At 41.0% G+C, this 19,110-nt stretch overlaps 1 protein-coding gene across 1 annotated transcript in view; it reads left to right on the forward strand.

Annotated features, from left to right (window-relative positions):
* ULK4 (unc-51 like kinase 4) overlaps positions 1-19,110 on the forward strand; it is a 207,008-nt gene that overhangs the window by 125,878 nt on the left and 62,020 nt on the right. Inside the window, 1 exon segment of the mRNA XM_056857060.1 lies at positions 10,573-10,678. Coding sequence (XP_056713038.1) covers positions 10,573-10,678 — 106 coding nt within the window.

The raw sequence follows: 19,110 nt of genomic DNA on the forward strand, positions 1-19,110 counted from the left end.
GCATTCATAAGAATTACTTGTAAATGCATTTTAACAGATGCTGACATACATACATACATACATACATACATACATACATACATACGTGTGTGTGTATCCCCAGTTTCATTTGTCAAATGTACTTGTGTTGGGTCTGTCTTATAAACACGTATCTTATGTAACATGAACAAGGCCATGGGGAATTCCTTATCTGTATTCTCCATAAAATATATTAAAATGGGCAACTTAAAGCCTGGGCAACAAGCATGTTTTGATCTGGATAAGAATGTCAGCAAATCAGGCACAAGGCACTTCAAAGAACGGTGCCATCACTAAGAAAGCCCTGTTTCAAGCTAATGCTTACCTTTTCTCTGAGGTGGGGGCACAGAAAGCAGAGCTTGAGACAGTGATCTTAACTAGCAACCAAGGCAGTACTGGAGGAGGCAATCCTTCAACTATGTTCCCTAACCATTTTGGGCTTTATGTACTAGGACTTGGAATTGTTTCTGCAATCCAGTAGACAGAGTACAGATATCAGTGCAGGGGTGATATGACCCATGTGTCCAACCTCTGACAGAAACCTTGGCTGTTTTAGACTAGTAGAAGCTTTTAGGCATTTTTCAGATGCTTTCCTGTGTAGAGCATATTATAATAACCTGGATCACTGTGGCGAAATCATGCATTTCAAGAAATAAGTGTAACTTGTGTATCAGCTAAAACTGTTAAAAGGGATTTTGTGCCATGGAGGAGACTTGAACATCCAATTGTAGGCTACAATGTGACAGCACCCCCAAACTACACATGTGCTGTTTCAAGGGGTGTTCTTCTATAAATATTCCATCAGCTGATTCTCTTTAATTGCAGCTTGCAGCTCCACTAGCATCCAGTGAAGCAGGAAAATAACCTGTGAAAGCTCATGCTCAGTAAATTAAAAAATCAGTCTGAAAATGCAGCAGAATTGTCTTAATGTTTATTCTAAGTTGAAGCTGTGTCATAAACTAATAATATAGAAATTCATGCTAAAGAAAGACTATCACATCAAGGTTCCTTAACGCTGGAGGTCTAACTATGTATAGTTTCTTAAGTTTCAAGAGTTTTTCTCTTGTTGCACTTATAGATGCACTTATAGATGTAAATATTGCATCATAATTTTAGAACAGAGAGTAATGGTCTGTTTTTCCTGCAGAAGAGAAGAAATTAGAATATTGCTGTCAAACCTCCAGTCTTCCCTCATTTGTTTATTTTTCAGAGCAAAGTTTTAGGTATAAATTTAAAGGTATAATCTGTGTATGGCTCAATTTAACTTCCTTCCCTGCCCAGCAACTGATGCATACCAGCCATTGCCCAAGCCAGGAAGTGCGTGTCTGTGTTTCCTTTCCTCCCCAGTGACCTATCTTAGAAATTCCCTGATGTAAAATAGACACACACACACACACACATACATATAAGTAGCAACCGGCAAGGACTTGTAGGAGGCATATCATTTCCCCCTTCCCCTCTATTTCCTCTTTTCCTTTCCTGAAAGCCCCCATATCCTCTCTGCTTTTCCTGCTTCCTTCTCCCCTTCCCATCCAACAGCCAACCTACATTTATTTGCCTTTGTCTTCGTGTTTCCCTCTCCTCCCAAGCAGCCTCTACCTAGCAAAACTATGGCTCAGTTGTGTGGTGCTGGCCAGTGGGCCAGGCCCACTTGCATGGTAGGGAACCCTCAAAGTCTTGTCGGGGCCACCTCATTTTCCCCTGTATCCTCCTCCCCACACTATTTCCTCTTTTCTTTAATCCTGTCAAACCCCATATCCTCTCCCCTTTCCCTGCCTCATTTTCACCTCAGCCATTCACCTACCAACCTTTTATTGGTCTCCCATCTTCAGCTGTATTTGGTATTATTTCATTTGTATCCCGCCTTTCTCCACAATGGGGACTAAAGCAGCATACATAATTCTCCTCTCCTCCTTTTTTCTCCTTACAACAGCCCTGTGAGGTTGGTTAGGCTGAAAGTATGTGACTGTGAACTTCCACTGCAAGTTGGGGATTCAAACCTGAGTCTCCCAGACCCGACTCTAAAGCTCTAAAGCTACATCACAAGGGTGCCTGCTGTCAAACAGTAGCAAGCAGCCAGACCTAGTTGAGTCATGCAAGTCAGATAGTATCAAGTCACTCAGTGGTTTCTGCAGGCCCAGATCTGGCCTCAACGAGTCCTCCCTCAGAGGCCAAAACAGGCCTGGAAAGGACCCTGCCCCTCCCCCTGCCTTTTACTCACAGAAACAGAAGCCTGGAATGCTGTGGATGTCTAGCAACAGCCACTGAGGGAATCTGTTTGTTAAAGCTATAGGCACTGTTGTCATTTTTGGGTTTTTTAACTCTCCAGTTGTGTGTGTGTGGCATTTTTCAGGTTTATAAAAAGATCTGTCTTGCCTGTTCACCCCCCTAATCACCAGATTTAAGTATCCTCAGATTGGGCTGACTTTGCTATTAGAATATAAAATGATATTTTAAGTCCAATCTGCAATAATTGATAGTATATAATGGGAGAGATTCCTTGGCAAATGTACCCTACTAAAGATATACTAATATAGTGTTAGGTCCACTGTTGTGCTAGTTATAAATGGGGCCTAATTGGCCAGTTCAGTGAAACTACCTTCAGAAAACAAGTTGATAGTATTTCTCCTTTAAATGCTCTTTGATTTACATGCAGTTCTGCACAGTATGTGTCATACTGGGCTGCCACCAAAATAGACACTCCCATATTGGCATCTTTTTCCGGTCCCTATAATGTGTAGAATCATTTATTCCATGTTATAGTGTGATACTGTCATGCTGTATATTTCCTCACTTTCTCTTCAGCTAGGTGTGATGAAGAAAACCCAATGGATTATGTCTTGACATGAATTTCCTACATGCTGAGGAGAGGAGAGCCAGTCATGGAAATCTCATTTTCAACAGCAGCCCTGTGTCATACACAACATAATAAGAGCTAGCACTATGAGTGGTTACTGTATCAGACTAGGACATAGGGACCTGCATTTATGTCCCCATTCTGTCATGAAGCTCACTGAGTGATCTTGGCCAGTCACTAACTCTTAGCCTAAGCTACCTCATAGGATTTTGTGGTGATACAAGGGGAGGAGAGATCCATAGACACTGCCCTGACCCCTCAGAAGTCAGGCAGGATACAAATTATGTGTGGAGTCATTGTAAAACATTATAAAACATTTGCTAATGATACTATTTTAATAAATGTATATTTATTTAGTGATAAAAAATAGATAACACAAAGAGTAATTTATAAAGGGTTTGTGATATTGGCCTGCTAGGGGTTTGATAAGAGTTATACCCAATCCAGCATGAAGCTTTTCTTCGGTGAAGAATTTCAGCAGACATATATACAACATTGATGCTTGCTTTGTTGCTTGTCTGTTTTATCATTCATGTGAAAACTTTTTTTATAAATAAGATGTGACTACAATTTGCTATACATACCTTCTAAATCATTGTATTTATAGAAGGCAGTATGAATTGATTTTACATTAATTATCTTGTTTGCCGACAAAGGTCATGTAGAAGTTCAGAGAGAGAGATGCCCCAAGTAATTGAAATTTAACCACTGTAATTTCATTAAGTGGAATAAAATTACTGTGTGAAATGTCATGGCACATGGTGATTTGGTTATATACCACATCTCTGAAATTAACCATTACAATCTCTTGAAGCAGTGGAGAACTCACATGTTTATCATCTCAGAGAATTAAATGGATTCAGTGTCACTGGTTTAAAATCTTATAATATTGGATGGACATTAAGTACTGATACACTAAAAATTACTGCATCACAAGGTTTGTAGAGCATTTTATTTATTTATTTCTCTCTATCTACCAGAGTAATTTAAACTCCCAGACTTACCTTTCCCCATAATTCTACATCCCTTAAAATCTAAATGAAAAGCCTGTAGCCTTAAAAAGTATAGCAGTTCTTGTGAGTTCTTTTCTGAAATCCGATCCTTTTTTTTCTTTCCTTGTTATGCCCTTGGTATTTCATAGCTGGCCTGTTTAAGCACTGAAGCAATTAGTTTTGAGAAGGCTGATTCTTCAGGGTCCAGTGCTTTCTTGCCTTTCATTTGCTGAAGCTGTACATTTTAATGAAGTTGTTTCATCTGTGTTGCCAAACACTAGAATTTTGCTGCTTCAGTTCTAATTATCTCTGCTGGCAAATGCTATGTTTTATTAAAGCTGTCAAGAGCACTGTTCATTAAATGTCCACAGTCTGTGGTGTCGTACACATAAATTAGATCAGCTTTTCTCATTGACAGATTGTGTAGAACTTAAATACTTTCTACACGAGTCTTAAAAATACAATTTAACAGCCCCCAATATTGTTATATGCATAGATGAAGCATACCTGTGGCGTCATGAGTCTTAAAGCTACTTCTCAATCAGGAGTTAATATGACAGTCCTTTCACCATCGTACCACCTCAGATTTTGTGTGGGGGTCCAGTTTAGGGCTGTCGATTCGGTTCCATCCAACATGGAAAACAGCCGAATTTTCCCTGATTCGGCGGTTTCCAGTACGGATAGAGCCGGAGTAAAAAAAATGGGAAAACGACGAGCCGAACTCGGTGAGTTCGGGCAGACATCGGATAAATTCGGGCAAATTCAGTGCCTCCGAATCAGCATTCTCCCATGGCCAATGGTGGCCCAAGCTGGGTCGTCTTCTGGCCACTCAGAGCAGGGATTCTTCCTTTTGAATTGGCCAGAAGAGTATAAAAACGTTAGACTCCCGTCCCGTCCCGAGTTCATTTCCTTCCATTTTGGTGGTGCTGCTCCTGAGAGATCCTGCTTACTGGAATAGGATTGGATTGGATTTACTTCTCACCCCTGCTTCTGCTGGAAGACATCCACACAGTTTGATTTTGGGTTTTTTTCTCTATACCTTTTCTCGTGTGTGTGTGTGTGTGTGGGGGGGAAGCAGATTCAGTGTGTATGGGGGGGAAAGCAGTTTCTGTGGGTAGGGGGGAAGCCAAAGAGGGGCTTTTGCCTGTCCTGCGGGGGGGGGGGGTGCCCGCTCGCCTCTGCGGGAGTGTGCGTTCTGCCTTTTTCTGCCCGTTGCCACCCTCGCCTGGAGTTGAGTCAGTGCGGCAGTGTCCCTCCATTCAGCACCCGCACCTCCTCCGCGCCTCCTCCTCTTGGTTTGTTTGGGGTTGAGCTGAGAGTCATACTGGTTTGAGGGGGGGCTTTGCCTGTCCTGCGGGGGGGGATGCCCGCTCACCTCTGCAGGAGTGTGCGTTCTGCTTTTTCTGCTCGTTGCCACCCTCGCCTGGAGTTGTGTCAGTGCGGCATGAGTGTCCCTCAGCTCGGCACCGGCACCTCCTCCGCACCGCCGCCTCTTGGTTCGTTTGTTTGGGGTTGAGCCGAGAGCTGTACTGGTTTGAGGGGGGGTTGCCTGTTCTTCCGGGGGGTGCCCACTCGCCTCTGCGGGAGTGTGCGTTCTGTTTTTTTCTGCCCGTTGCCACCATCGCCTGGAGTTGTCAGTGCGGCGTTGCAGCGTGAGTGTCCCTCCGCTCAGCACCCGTGCCTCCTCCTCTTGGTTCGTTTGTTTGGGGTTGAGCCGAGAGCTGTACTGGTTTGAGGGGGGTGTCTGTTCTGCCGGGGGGGCCCCGCTCGCCTTTGCGGGAGTGTACGTTCTGCCTTTTTTGCCCGTTGCCACCCTTACCTGGAGTTGAGTGCAGCTGTGCAGCTGTTCCCGTTGTTTCTAATGGGCTAGCCTGTCATTTGTTTTAGTACATCCCATGTCAGTGAGTCTCTCTCTGGCCCATTCTCCTTCATTTGGAATTTGCATCTTCTGGTTCGGGGGGGGGTTGTTCTTCTGGGGGGCTTGATTGCCTCTGTGGAGTGTGATTTGGGGGGGCTGATTGCCTCTTTGCGAGTGGCAATCAGGATCTATCAATCCTGAAGATACGGAATTTGTGCAGGTCGCACTTATGCTAGTAGCGTTATAAGATGCACTTTGGCTGTGTTGAAATGAAAAGATACGTTACCCATGCTAGTTACGCTTTTTACTTACGCTTTGAGAATTGTTGGATGCACTTTCGGCGTAGTTACATCGGCTCTTAGAAGTCACGGACTGGCTTCTACTGTGTGTGTGTGTGGGGGGGAAGCCAAAGGGTGGGTGGCCTGTCCGTGGGGGGGGGGGCTTGATCTTTTCTTTGCGAGTGTGATTGTTGCTGTTTTCACTGGTTGCAACCTTTGCCTGGAGGTCAGTGTGGGTCGGTGAATCTCTCTCTGGCTGCCCCAGAAACAATGGGAGGTTTTGCCTTGGGTTTGCCGCTCTCTAGATGCACATTAAGGATTGCCGGCTCCTCTTCATTCCAATGGGCAGGGGGGGAACCCCTCCCAGACCCCATAACTCGGGACCCCCTGACCCAATATGCACCAAACTTGGGGGTTCTTGCAAGAAGGGTCCCCTCAAGCTACACTGAAAGTTTGGGACCTCTTACTCCAGAAATGCCCCCCGAGCCGCAAAAAGCCGCGAATGTGCTTAAATGGCATTATTCAGCCGAATTTATTAGGGAGCGCCGAATTTCATGCCAAATTCCATGGATCCGAATAGGGGAAGTTTGGACTTCAGCATTTCTCAAATAAAAACGGGCCAAATTTTGCCGAATCCAAATTTTACCGATTTTTTTTTCAACATCCCTAGTCCAGTTGCCATTGGATGAATGTGTACTGCTCTCAGAGGTTTCACCACTCCAGGTCTTGCTGGACGGATCCTGAATGTGTCTTATGTGTCTAAAATAGGCGTCTCTCCATTATGTTTTCCAGACAAACTGTTCACCTCAAATAGGAAGGTTCTGATAGAGCAACCGAGCTTCCACAGTGCAACATCCACCTTAAGATTAGATTGTTAATGCAGTCTTAATATCAGCAACTGCATCTATGCAGTATTATTTCATTAGACAGCTGTATAACAGATGATTGATTTCTGCTAAAAGAAATATGGTTGCACTAAATGCTGTTAATCTTGAGAAAGAATTTGAATGCTGAAAAGATTTCCCCCCACTATACCAATACATTAACAGTTGGATTTTATTATCAGATTTCTACATCAACCATATGATGCATTGGACAGAGTGACAGATTTATTACACTGAATTGAAAGTATTTGATGCAGTCTCATCTGTCATTTTCATCTTGGTTATCTTTATGCCAGCTTTTGTAGTTGTATTTAACAAAGGCCATGGTATCTTATAGTAGTTAGTTTTGTAGTAACATACGTGCTTTTGCCCTCATATTTATTAATCAGTATGATCTCATCAGACCTCAGAATCTAAGCAGAGTCGGCCCTGGTTAGTATTTGGATGGGGAACCTCCAAGGTATACCAAGGTCGTGACGTTGGAGGCAGGCAATGGCAAACCACCTCCAATCAGCTTTTGCCTTGAAAACCCTATGGCATTGCTGTAAGTCAACTGTGGACGGCACAAAAAAAAGTGTTATAAAAATTCTTTATTAATATGTTGTGGAGTTAAGAGTATTCAGCAGCCATGAAGCATTCTGATGTATGTCCCTATTTCCAATCAGAAAGAGATGGAAGAGTATTGGAACTTGCAGCTGTTGGACAAACATCTCCATACTTAATTATACCTTCTGGTTTTGTTCTGTAGTTTAAGGCATTGCACACACACATATCATGGTTTTTATTTTTTATTTTTGTTTTATTCGGGACGTTACTGCCTTAGCAGAGCCTGGTCAGGTCGCACAGACGATCCTCTTGTTGGAAGTTTCACTGTGGAGGCATGGTCTAATGGGCTTTCTTGGGCCTGCCAAAGAGTGAACTTTCCTGTGCTTATTGCTTCATGCAAATTGTCAAGTTATTTTGGAGTGTCTTGATATAATTATGCTTGAGAATTATACTGGGCTCATGATTAGAAATAAACCCAAAAACACAGAGAGATTATTTGTCTTCAGTAATGAACTTTGAAATTCTCTTTGTTATTAAAAAAAAAAAAAACCCTCACCAACACAAAGGTCTTGGTATGATGGCAGACAAACTATGGCTAATGCAGTAGTAGTAATGTAATTTTTTAAAATATATATTTCTTTGTTTCAAAAAACACAGGGGGGAAAGAACAAGAAGGGGAAAAACTTGAACCCAATACTAATTTTAAAAAAGGAAAGGAAAAAGGGGGGAAGGATATATAGAGTGAAAATAAAAATATAACAGCAAATGGTGGCAGATCTACACATAAGCGTCTATAAAATATCCAAATATCTAAGAATACGTCCATATGCAGTCATCATCTATATGCCATGCATCTAAATATTGATAGTTGTAATGTCCTTGATCTGAAGGTGGGCATTTATCTCTCCAATGTTGTCATACAAGTCTTTTAGCTGTAGTAAGGGCACAGAGGATCAATTTCTGTTTACCATCGGTTAGCAGATAGTTCAAAAGTACATAAGTATCCTCAAAAGTCAATGAACATTCTACTGTAGAATTGTTATGAGTCAATAACTTTCTCCCAGGAAAACCAAATGACTGGGCACACCCAAAGCATATGTTTAAGTGACATGTCCTGTGAGATACAATGCATACAATTACACACTTTGCTCAGTCCTTTACTATGGAGTCATATTTTTGCTGAATTAGTTGCAACTTAAGATCCATGGAGAAAGCAGGTATAAATTTAAAGGTCATATGCCATTGCTTCCGCAAAATTGGATGATCTTATTTCATTCATTCCTGAGAGTCTGCATATCATATTTATTAACTGACATAAAATATTTATAAACAAACATTGTAGATTTAGTTTTTGCATTGATTCAATTACAGTTTCCAGGAGCAAAGGGGACTCTGAGACACTTAATGCTGTGAGGCCATATTTAGACACCAACAGATGTTGCAATTGTAAATACTGCCATTCAGCAGAGGTTGACAAATCATATCTAGACCTCAGCTGGGAAAATGACAAAAGCTCATCATTGTAGTCTATCAATTGATCCAAAGTAAAAAATCCCCCTATCCGTCCAATCCTTCCATAAAAAAAATTTCTTCCCAATTTTTAGGACTGGATTGGCCCATATGGTTACTTTAGCATGTGAAAATGGATCAAATTGATACTGATATTATGTGCCATCATTCTCTAGCTGCAGAAATTGCAGATGGAACAGGATCCAATCTAGCTCAAGTATTTTATTTATTTTTATTTTCATTTTTTATAGTCCGTCTTTCTCACTTGGATGCAAAGCCTGATTTACACAGTATGTCAATACAATCAACAGGATGAGATATTCAGTAACTAATATAATAGTATTAGGAATTATTTATTTATTTTGTGATTTATAGCCCGCCCTCCCCAGCTGAAGCCAGCTCAGGGTGGGTAACAACATACAGATACAATAATATGATCAGCAATAAAATTAGCCAAAAAATCTAAATTTAAAACAATAATTTAAAACAATAAAACCCCAAATTTAAACTTAAGAAACCACAAAAAACTACAGATGGCGCCTAACCCCTGCTCATGTTGCTAGGTATATGCAGCAGGTTACCCCTCAGATTGACATCAGTAATATACCGGGGGTGGGGTGGGGTGGATAGGGAGTCCAGCAGATTATATTTGAGGCTGTTCTCAACCATAGGCCTGGTGGAATAGCTCTGTCTTGCAGGCCCTGCGGAACTCTTTAAGGTCCAGCAGGGCCCTGATGTCACTGGACAGAGCTTTCCACCAGGTCGAGGAGAGCCGCACACTCTTAGGGCCAGGGACCACCAGTAAGTTGTTGTCAGATAACCATAATGGTCTTCAGGGGGTATACCAGGAGAGGCGGTCCCAAAGATACAAAACTTGTAGAACCAATCAGAAATCTGAAAACAAAACTGAAGCAAAGCATAAATATCAACATGACACATTAAATGATGCAAAAATTACATAGTAGGACCCTAGTTTCACCAAGTTAAACACAGTAGTATAGGCCACAGTCCCTAATAATTTATCTAAGTAACTTTGTGAATCATTTAGTGCTGTGTTATTCTGTTGCCTGCATAGAAAAGTCCTCTTGAATAATTCTGTTTTGCATAGTTTGTGGAAAGCCAGGAGAATGGGGGCCTTCCTAACCTCCTCAGGCAGACCATTCCACAAGGTGGAAGCCACAACAGAGAAGGCATGTGTATGGGCATTTGTTGATTTTGCCCATTTGTGGGTTGGCACCTATAGAAGATGATGAAGCTCAGATGAGTGAAGCTGTCATGGGGATGAATAGAGGGAGAGGTGGTCTGGCAAATATGAGGGTCTAAGGCCATGAAGGGCAAGTGATATGTGTGCTCCATCTAACTTCCAATAATAGCCAAACTGTAGTCTGCACCAACTGGAGTTTCCAAATCATGCACTACAGTGGTCTAGTCTCAATGTTACCATGGTGTGGATCCAGGTTGTTAGATCAGCCATATCAAGGTAAGGAGCCATCTTTTGGGCTAGTCTGAGTTGGGAGAAAGACTTTTTTGCAACTGCTTTAACTTACTTCTCCAGTGATAACATTGGGTCTAGCATAACCCCAAGGCTCTTAACTGAGAAAGTTCTTATGCAGATGTTTTTTTGTTACAGGAGCATCATGGCATGCTGCTTGGAAATACAATACAAAGTGCAGTTGCGGTTTTAACTAATCTGGTTTCTCATAAAAGTACAAACATGGCTCTACTTTATGAACAAGGTTAGTATTTCCAACTCTTGGTACTTACTGTAAATACTTGGTATTGTGCTTCTTCTGAAATGTTTCATAGTTTGAATCTCAAGTGTTTTAGAAGAAGCAACAACTTCAAAATGGCTACAGTGGTTTCCACTGCAAACGTTAGTTTACATGATAATGTTGTTGCATGTTTTAATCAAGGAATAATTGGTAAATTGGGGGAAATGCATCTGCAGCATTGCTCCTCAAATGCAATAATTTATGCTGTCATATCAGTAAGCCTGAATATAATAGCTTTGTCAAAAAATTCAACTTTTGAAACATTCCTTCCTAAATACTGATCTGCTTACCTAATTCCAATTTTCATTGGTTAAGATCATGGTGTTATTAAATCTTTCCTACATTAGCTCATCTTTGGTTTTTTCAGGTTACCACTGTAATATAAATGTAATTAGCTATCAGCGGTGGATCTTGTTAAATATGTGGCCACAAGCCTACTGTTCATTGCATCAAAAAGTTCAGTGTTACCCTACGTTGTCCCCCTGTATTTCAAATGTGTTTGATTCATTTATTTTATTTACATACCTCATCTATAGCCTTCTTTGTGCTGATTCTTCAACTACTGATGGTATTTAGAAACATTACTGAACATGTAGAGCATGCAGGCTGAGAGAAAATAAATCTCAGTAGGAGTAGTATATAAGGCAATAGTGCCAAAGTCTGCCTGGATTAAGGGTCTTTCCAGATGTCGTTTGTGCGTGGGAGCATCATTGAATCAGCCAGAACCTCTAGAAGGGGCTTGCACTGTATAGAAATCACTTTTCTCCCCTGACTTTCCATTCTCAGTCTTTCGGGGGGGAAATTAAATTTTGGACAGATTGTCATAAAGGACTGAAAATACCATGGAAAAGTGACATGAAGAATAGCTTGTTTGATCCAAAACTAAAAGCAAGCTGGAATTCAGGGTAACCACATTGCCTGTTTTAACTTTCAGCAACAGAATCCATAACTAGATTCACCTAGCAGTCTGTACTGTAATAGGAAGGTGTAATATTACATCTTCAGGGTTCCAGCTTCTCATAAAAAAGTTTGAGTGTCTGTCACATTTTTATCTCACCCTTTCTTTAAAAAAACTGAGGGTGGTATACACAGCTCTCTCCTGCATTTTATCCCAACAAGAAAACTGTAAAGTATAGTAGAGGGTGTTTTTTTGTGTGTATGTGTTTATGTGTGTGTGAGTGACCCAAGGTGAAATTCATGTGTAAGTGAATCTGAAGGAGAGTTTTGACTCTCAAAAGCTTATACTCTGAAATTTTTGTTGGTCTCTAAGGTGATACTGCAATCTAATCTAGCTCTTCTTCTGCAGACCACACAGCTTCCTTCCTGAAACTATCTTTATGTGTAAGCGGGGATCTGAAACACAGGTTGCCCCTTGTATTATGTTTGTGCTTTGCTCCTTTCTGTCTGAGTGACTTTGAGAGCCATCCCATGCATAAATCAGTCATAGATCAGTCATCCACTGGCCTACCTCCTATTGGATGGGATTGGCTATCCTGAAGGATAACAAATGCCCTCCTGCCCTCCACTTGATATTAGATATTTATAATAAGATTTTTTTTCTTCACCAGGTATAAACTAGACACTGGGACAATTCTGGAAACTTAATATCAAGAGTCTTTTCATTTGTTTCTGTATTTTATAATACTAGTAAGTTGCAGAATTTAAGACAAAGGAAATCTCAGATGTTATTTATATGACAAATCCTACTCATACAACTAACAGCCCATTCCTGAAAATGCAGCGTGCGGAGTCGGTGGGGAAGAGGCGCAGCAGCGCCTCTTCCTAAGCCGAATCGTGCATGCTGCAAAACACATAAAAGCCGTTTTGCGGCTGGTTTTTTTTTTTTTACCGGGGTCTTTCGCCCCATAGGGAACAGCGAGGCAGCACCTGCTAAAAACCAGTCGCAGCCCTGCCATTCCCAGTGCTGGCGGCTCGGGCCGAAACAGGATAGGAAGCCCCCTACCCGGCGGCTCCTCCCCCTAGAACACCCCTGGAACGCCCCCCTGCATTGGCGCAGCCTCTCTACGCCGAGGCCTGTGCCACGGAGAGGCCACTCCAGCGGAGGGGGGAGGTGTGGTCCCAAGCGCTCTGCCGCCGGCGGGACTGGCCTCGCCGCCAGCGTAAGTGCATTTAAACACGCGATTAGATGCACTTACGCTGGCGGTGAGGTCACACCTCCTCCTAAGAAGTTTCAGCCCAATTTTCAGGAATGGGCTGTTAGTTGCACTCACTGAAATAGCTCTTTGTTTCAGTTTTTACTAAATAATGTGTCCCTTTTGTTTTCCCTAGGCATTTTCACTTCCTTGTCAGGGCCCAAGGAAATTTACTGCTGGAATTGTGACTGTAGAATCGATTTTGCCACTGAGTAATTTTTTATATCACAGTGCACAAAGAGGGGCAGAACCTTGAACTTCCTTTTCTAAGTGCTTCTCCATATTCATTTTTATACCATGACCAAGTTCTTGAAGTTTTAAAGATGTTTGCAAAAATCTATTCTGGGTTATATGAAGAAGTCTTAGGGATACCTTTGGACATGATGTCCAAAGCCACACTCTTGAGTAGTCTGAAATTAGTCACAGCCAAAGGTTACCAAAAAGCTTGTGAAAAATATGAAATCATTTTAATATTAATGCTGTGAGACAATTTAGGACTTTTTTAGTTATAAAGGTTTCTTTGTAATGTTGGAAAAAAAGTATAATATAAAAATATAAACAAAAGCTGCCTTTCACTGTTAGACAAAAAGGCCATCTATAATTTCATTTTCAATCAATATTAAACATAACTCACTACATGTAACTATAAATAACTTACTACAAATAAGCAGTCCCTTGGTTGAATAAAATTTGAAGGCCTAATTAAAAGAAATGTGATTAAGGCAGGAAAATTATAAGTTATGAGGAAGTGGGGAGTCGCACATAATGTCGGTAATGGATTATAGCTGAGGTGAAATCAGTACTGAATCATAGGCAGACAAAAGTATGGATCTCCAGATTCCAGGTGACAATAAAATAGAACTAGAATTTGCTCAGAGGCAGAAACACAAAAACAGATTTATTTAGCAAACTGATAGAAGTATTTTGTAATAGTTCATGTGCTCTTCCTTAGTAACAGACAACAGTAGCAGTTTGAAATCTGGACATTATCTAAGCATCCTGAGTCCTAAAGATATTCATTCCAAACACACACAACTGCTGAGTATAAGAGTCACAACAGCTACAATTTAGCCAAATGCTGTTTTATGATTAAGTGCCGTCAAGTTGCTTCTGACTCATGGCGACTGAACTGACCCTAGAAGCTAAAATGACTAAAGTGAGCCTGAACTGACCCTAGAAGCTAAAATGACTAAACTGAGGCTATTGTATTTTGGTCACATTATGAGAAGGCAAGAGTCACTAGAAAAGACAGTCATGCTAGGAAAAGTTGAAGGCAGCAGGAAAAGAGGAAGACCCAACAAGAGATGGATCGACTCAATAAAGGAAGCCACAGCCCTCAGTTTGCAAGACCTGAGCAAGGCTGTCAAAGATAGGACATTGATTCATAGAGTCACCATGAGTTTTATGATTACACGAATTAAAGACTGCCAAGAGTATTTGATTCTCTATCAGTATCTTTACCAGATACCAGAGGGTTTTTTTCTACATCTGGAATTTTTTTAATAAAATTTTATTTTATATAAACAGAACAGGAAAAAAAGGAAAGAAAATAGAAACCATATGATAACAGCAATTACAATTACATCAAAAGAAAAAGAGTAGGAAAAGTATACATATAATATAATAAACAATGATATAATAAGCAGTAAACTATATGATAATAGCAACTGTTATGGGCAGTTAATAGTGATATAATAATGAGCATTATAGTGATTATTTTTTCTCACATTCTTATCATAGTAGGTCTCTATAGGGGACATTAATGAGGATATTGGAGGACTAACTCTTCTTCGAGTAGATTCCCAAATTCTGAGTACTCCATCTCTCATTACCTATTCTACATTCAATTGTGAGGGCGGTCTGGCTGTGACATCTGTCACCCCACTGATCACCAGGGTTGATTCAGCTGATCTGGCTGGCTAGGTGGGTATCCCCTACCTCCCTCACCCCTCCACGTGCATCCCTCCTGAAGCTGCGCACTCGGTGGAAGAGGACGACCATCCCAGATAGGAGTGTACCATTCTTCGGTCAAGGGTATACGATAGCTGCACTCCCCTGCTAGAACCTCCAAACAACCTCAAGGTCCATTTGTAGGAGAACATAGTATTTTAAGTAATTAAGGCTATGTAAACTTCTTCACTCTAATACTTTACCTCGTTGATCAACCAGAACTAAGTTTGGTGGTTGTTTCAACTAAGAATTTTGAAAACAGCTCAGGTTAATATTAACAAAAAAGGCAAAATTAAGATAGTATGTGAATAATAACAATACTATATACTATAGAGCAACATATTCAGAAATTACTGCAGGAGAAAGCATGAACAGCAGGTTGACCTTTCCACAATATCTGGTGCATCTTGGACATTTAAAATAAAAACAAACTTCCAGAATCTCTTCTTCATGGACATAACCGTCAAACAATTTCATTAAAAACAATGAACTTGCACCTTTTACACTCTATTGTTTTGGCAACTTCCAGGTGGAGTAGTTGGTCCTTAACTGTAAATAACCAGCGAAGACCTTAATGATATTCCAAAATGAGTGCTCGCAGCAAATATTAGATCCTATATTAAGAGAAAACCATAGGCATTTAGTGCATGTATAGTTATGAAAAAGAGGAAAGTCTGCAATAAAACTTTGTAGAAGATACTTAGTAACTCATTTATACCTCATGAAAGAAAGACAATACTAGTCAACCTTCACGGGTGAGGGGCTCTGTTCATCTTGTAGTCCACTCCTTTGACTTTTAGTCAAATGTCAAGAGATTAATTAGATTTCAAATGTCTTTCTGCCTGTCGAATTGTTAAAGTCTGTTAAATCTTGCATCCTTAAAGTGACTCCTCTGAGAGCGGCAATCCAGCATTAATGCTTTTAATCAAAAAAGGTCATGTGTCAGCCTTTTATATTTTTAATATATAATGGGCAATTTTCAAAAGGTTCTGAGATCTTGATAAGCCCCAAAGGGAGTACAACATACCTAAATGCTTGCAGGACCCTTACTGTAGTTATAAGTAATTGTACTGGAAGTACAATAACCAGAGCCAACTTTATTTTCTCTTCTGTCATCTGCTAACCAACTCCTGCATTACTCTGACATTATAGAATGTCTGTTAGATCCCTCGTGAGTTCCCCTTGCTTTCCATTTTCTTCTCTTGCTTTCCTTTATCTGCGGCATTACCTTCAAATATACAATTATTATTTTCTGTTTCCTACACTGTGCCGTGATGTAAGAGGATAACTAAATAACAGCCATTCCTGAGCTTTCGGCGGCTGGGGATGGCATGGCCAAGGCGCTGCCACTTTAAAGCCTTTTGGCTGCTTTTTATTTTTTAAATGGGCATTTTGCCCCATTAAAAAGCGAGGCTGCGCCTGCAAAAAAAAAAAGCAGGCCCAGCAACGCTGTTCTCCCCACCAGCATACCAGGCTGAAATGGGACAGGAAGCTGCCTACTGGCAGTTCCGCCCCTGGGAACACCCCCTGGGACACCACGCAGGGGTTTGCGCCAGTGGGACGCCAGTGGAAGGCCCAGCCAGCGTCCCTGGACAGTGCTGCCGTGGCAGTGCCAGGAGACTAGTGTTTGAGCCCAACTGGCAGGCGTAAATGGGACAGACGCTGGTGGAGGAGAGCCAGACTGTCTGCCCTACGCTAGAGAGAGAGAAAAGGCAGACACCTGGGCGCAGAAGGGAGCCTTCTCCCAAGGGCCCGGTCCATTCTGAGGCTGGATGATGGAAGGAAGGGCACTGCCAAGGTGGATCGGAGGCGTGGTCCTGGCAAGTGGGGACCCGGCTTACGGTAATTTAAATTTCTGAAAAAGCTCTATTATTTACTTTAAATTCGACCAGTTGACCATATGAATGCTGAAGTTCTTACCTTTTGAAAATGTTAATAGTGGATAAGGCAGAAAGTAGTTATTGACCTGTAGGAGGCCATGTGGAGAGCCATCTGTCTTGGTGATTTTAAGAGAAGTGATATCCAGGGTGCAAGAATGTTAGGGCCATTTTTAAATTTCTTCCTAAGGGTCTCGACTGAAATACCCTGAAACTTCAAGTGGCTGGCCTGTATCAGGATCAAGCAAGTACTCAGTACTCTTGTACATTTTCAAAGATAACAAATGCCCTCTTACCGTAATGGAAGGAAAGTTTTTCCCCCTTTATTGTCAGTTCCTGTTCTCAAGGGAGGTAGGAGGACATATTCAGTGTAGATTGAATTTTTATTGTTCTGAAAGTATTGTCTGATTCTTTGGGATGATAAGCAATATATAAGGAAGCAGACTAAGACACCTGGAATTGGTTCCTCCATTCTTTAATTTGAATAATTTCTTCTGCTGTTATTGTGAAGCTGCCACTTTGGCATGGGTCCTTGTTTTCAACTGCCTGATGTTTGTTATGAGCTTCCTACTTCCCTACGTTTCCGCTTTGAGGTGGAAGCCATCCCATGGAGGTCAATCATCAGTTGGCCCTCCCTCCTAACTGATGAGATTGGCTGTGCTGAAAGGTAATGAACACTCTCTTGCTTTCCTTGAGAGCAGAAATTTATAACGAACAGATTTCCTGTGTGAATGTGTATGTCTGCCCATGTCCTGGGTGTGGTCTCAGTCATGCTGATTATGTGAGTTAACAAGGTCCCAGGGGCATGACCAGTATTGCTTCTATGTGGCAGGAAGCTATCGGGACTGCCCATGATAGAGGAAGCACAAAATATCAGACAAAAGGGAATTCTTTTTTGTGGAAATGTAGTGGTCATTTTGAATGCTTCACCATCACTGAGTTATAGTAATTAGAATATAATGATGACTGTGTCACTGTGCAGTTTGTCAGATATAATTAGATAACTCTCATAAGTTGCTGGAGAGTAAAATTCAAAATGTGGCTCTATGGTTATCCAGTACAATCCTTTGTTAATACCTGACAGACAGTGTTTATTAGTGGTTTCTGTCTAAAAGAAATTCTAAATCCAAGATCAATGTGTGATGGAGCAATTAAGGCTTGCGCAGAACTTTGAAGATGAAAAGTGCTCAATATAGTAAGAATTAAGTACTATTACAGTGCAATCCTATGCAGAGTTTCTCCAATCTAAACTTGCTGAAAGCAGTGGATTTAAGACTGGAGCAGCTCTGTATAGGATTGTACTCTTAATTACAGCTCTGCCATTGAGCCTGATATCTTTATTCTGGGATACATAATTGACTCCATTGGAATTAGCACACTCTAAATAATTGAACTCAAACTATCCCTTCGAAGGCCAATTCAGTTTAGTAGGCAGAAGACCTTTAATTCATTCTTGAAAGTTTATTATTTGGATTCCATCTTAATGTATGCTTAGTTCAAGAAGGCCTCAGTGCAGTCCCATGAAAATTCTCAATCCCAGGGGGAAGAGCCAGATCCCAGTCTCACAAACTGCAAAACAGGGTTATTTTTCTCCTCTACACCCTGGCTAAAAGAATACCTGGCTTTCCCCCTGCAAATACAAAAAAATTAATCAATTTGTCACAGTGGCTCTTTCCCTTTCTTATTTGTATATTGAAGATTGTTCTTTTCTCATTTCCATGTTAAGGGGAAACTTACCGTAACTCATTTTATTGCCCGTATTAATTTTCTCCATCCTACAAACCTTTCCCCTGCCAGGAAAGGGTGGGGTATACATCAAATAAATAAATAATAAAGTGCTGCAAATATTGGATTTTCACCACCCCTATACTGTCCAAGTACTATATTTCATGAGTACCATGCTCTGCTTGTGACATATGGAGGTTTTTGACAATAATGTTTGCAAAATATTTCTCATAGTTGCTGGCGGAGACACTTCTGCTATATTCATTATACATTGAGCAAAAAAATCAATAAAATATCCATTTGGTGTCCACCAGGCATTACATTTTTACTTGTTAAGACCTATCAGAAAACAATGTTGTACATGTTTTTATTAAAATGAAGTTAACTTTGAATGATACCCAGTATTCTTGGGTACGCCAATAAACCATGTTTAATGGAACATGATGGATATGGTTCTTCCATGAACTATGCATAAAGAAACCTGCAATTTTTTCATAGAGTAGAGGAATAGAGTACATGGAATAAGAGTTATTTCCACCTTCCCTTTACCCTCCTCTTCCATTACAACCTGGGCATCTGAGGGCTTGAGCCTGTGGGTTGCTGTCTGCTATGTTTTGAGGCAGTGGAAGAGTAGCATTGACCTCTGAAGATGGATCAGCATTTCAACCACCTAATATTTTTTCTGCATAGT

The sequence above is a fragment of the Euleptes europaea genome, chromosome 11, assembly GCF_029931775.1.
Source record: "Euleptes europaea isolate rEulEur1 chromosome 11, rEulEur1.hap1, whole genome shotgun sequence".
NCBI classification, from domain to species: Eukaryota; Metazoa; Chordata; class Lepidosauria; order Squamata; family Sphaerodactylidae; genus Euleptes; species Euleptes europaea.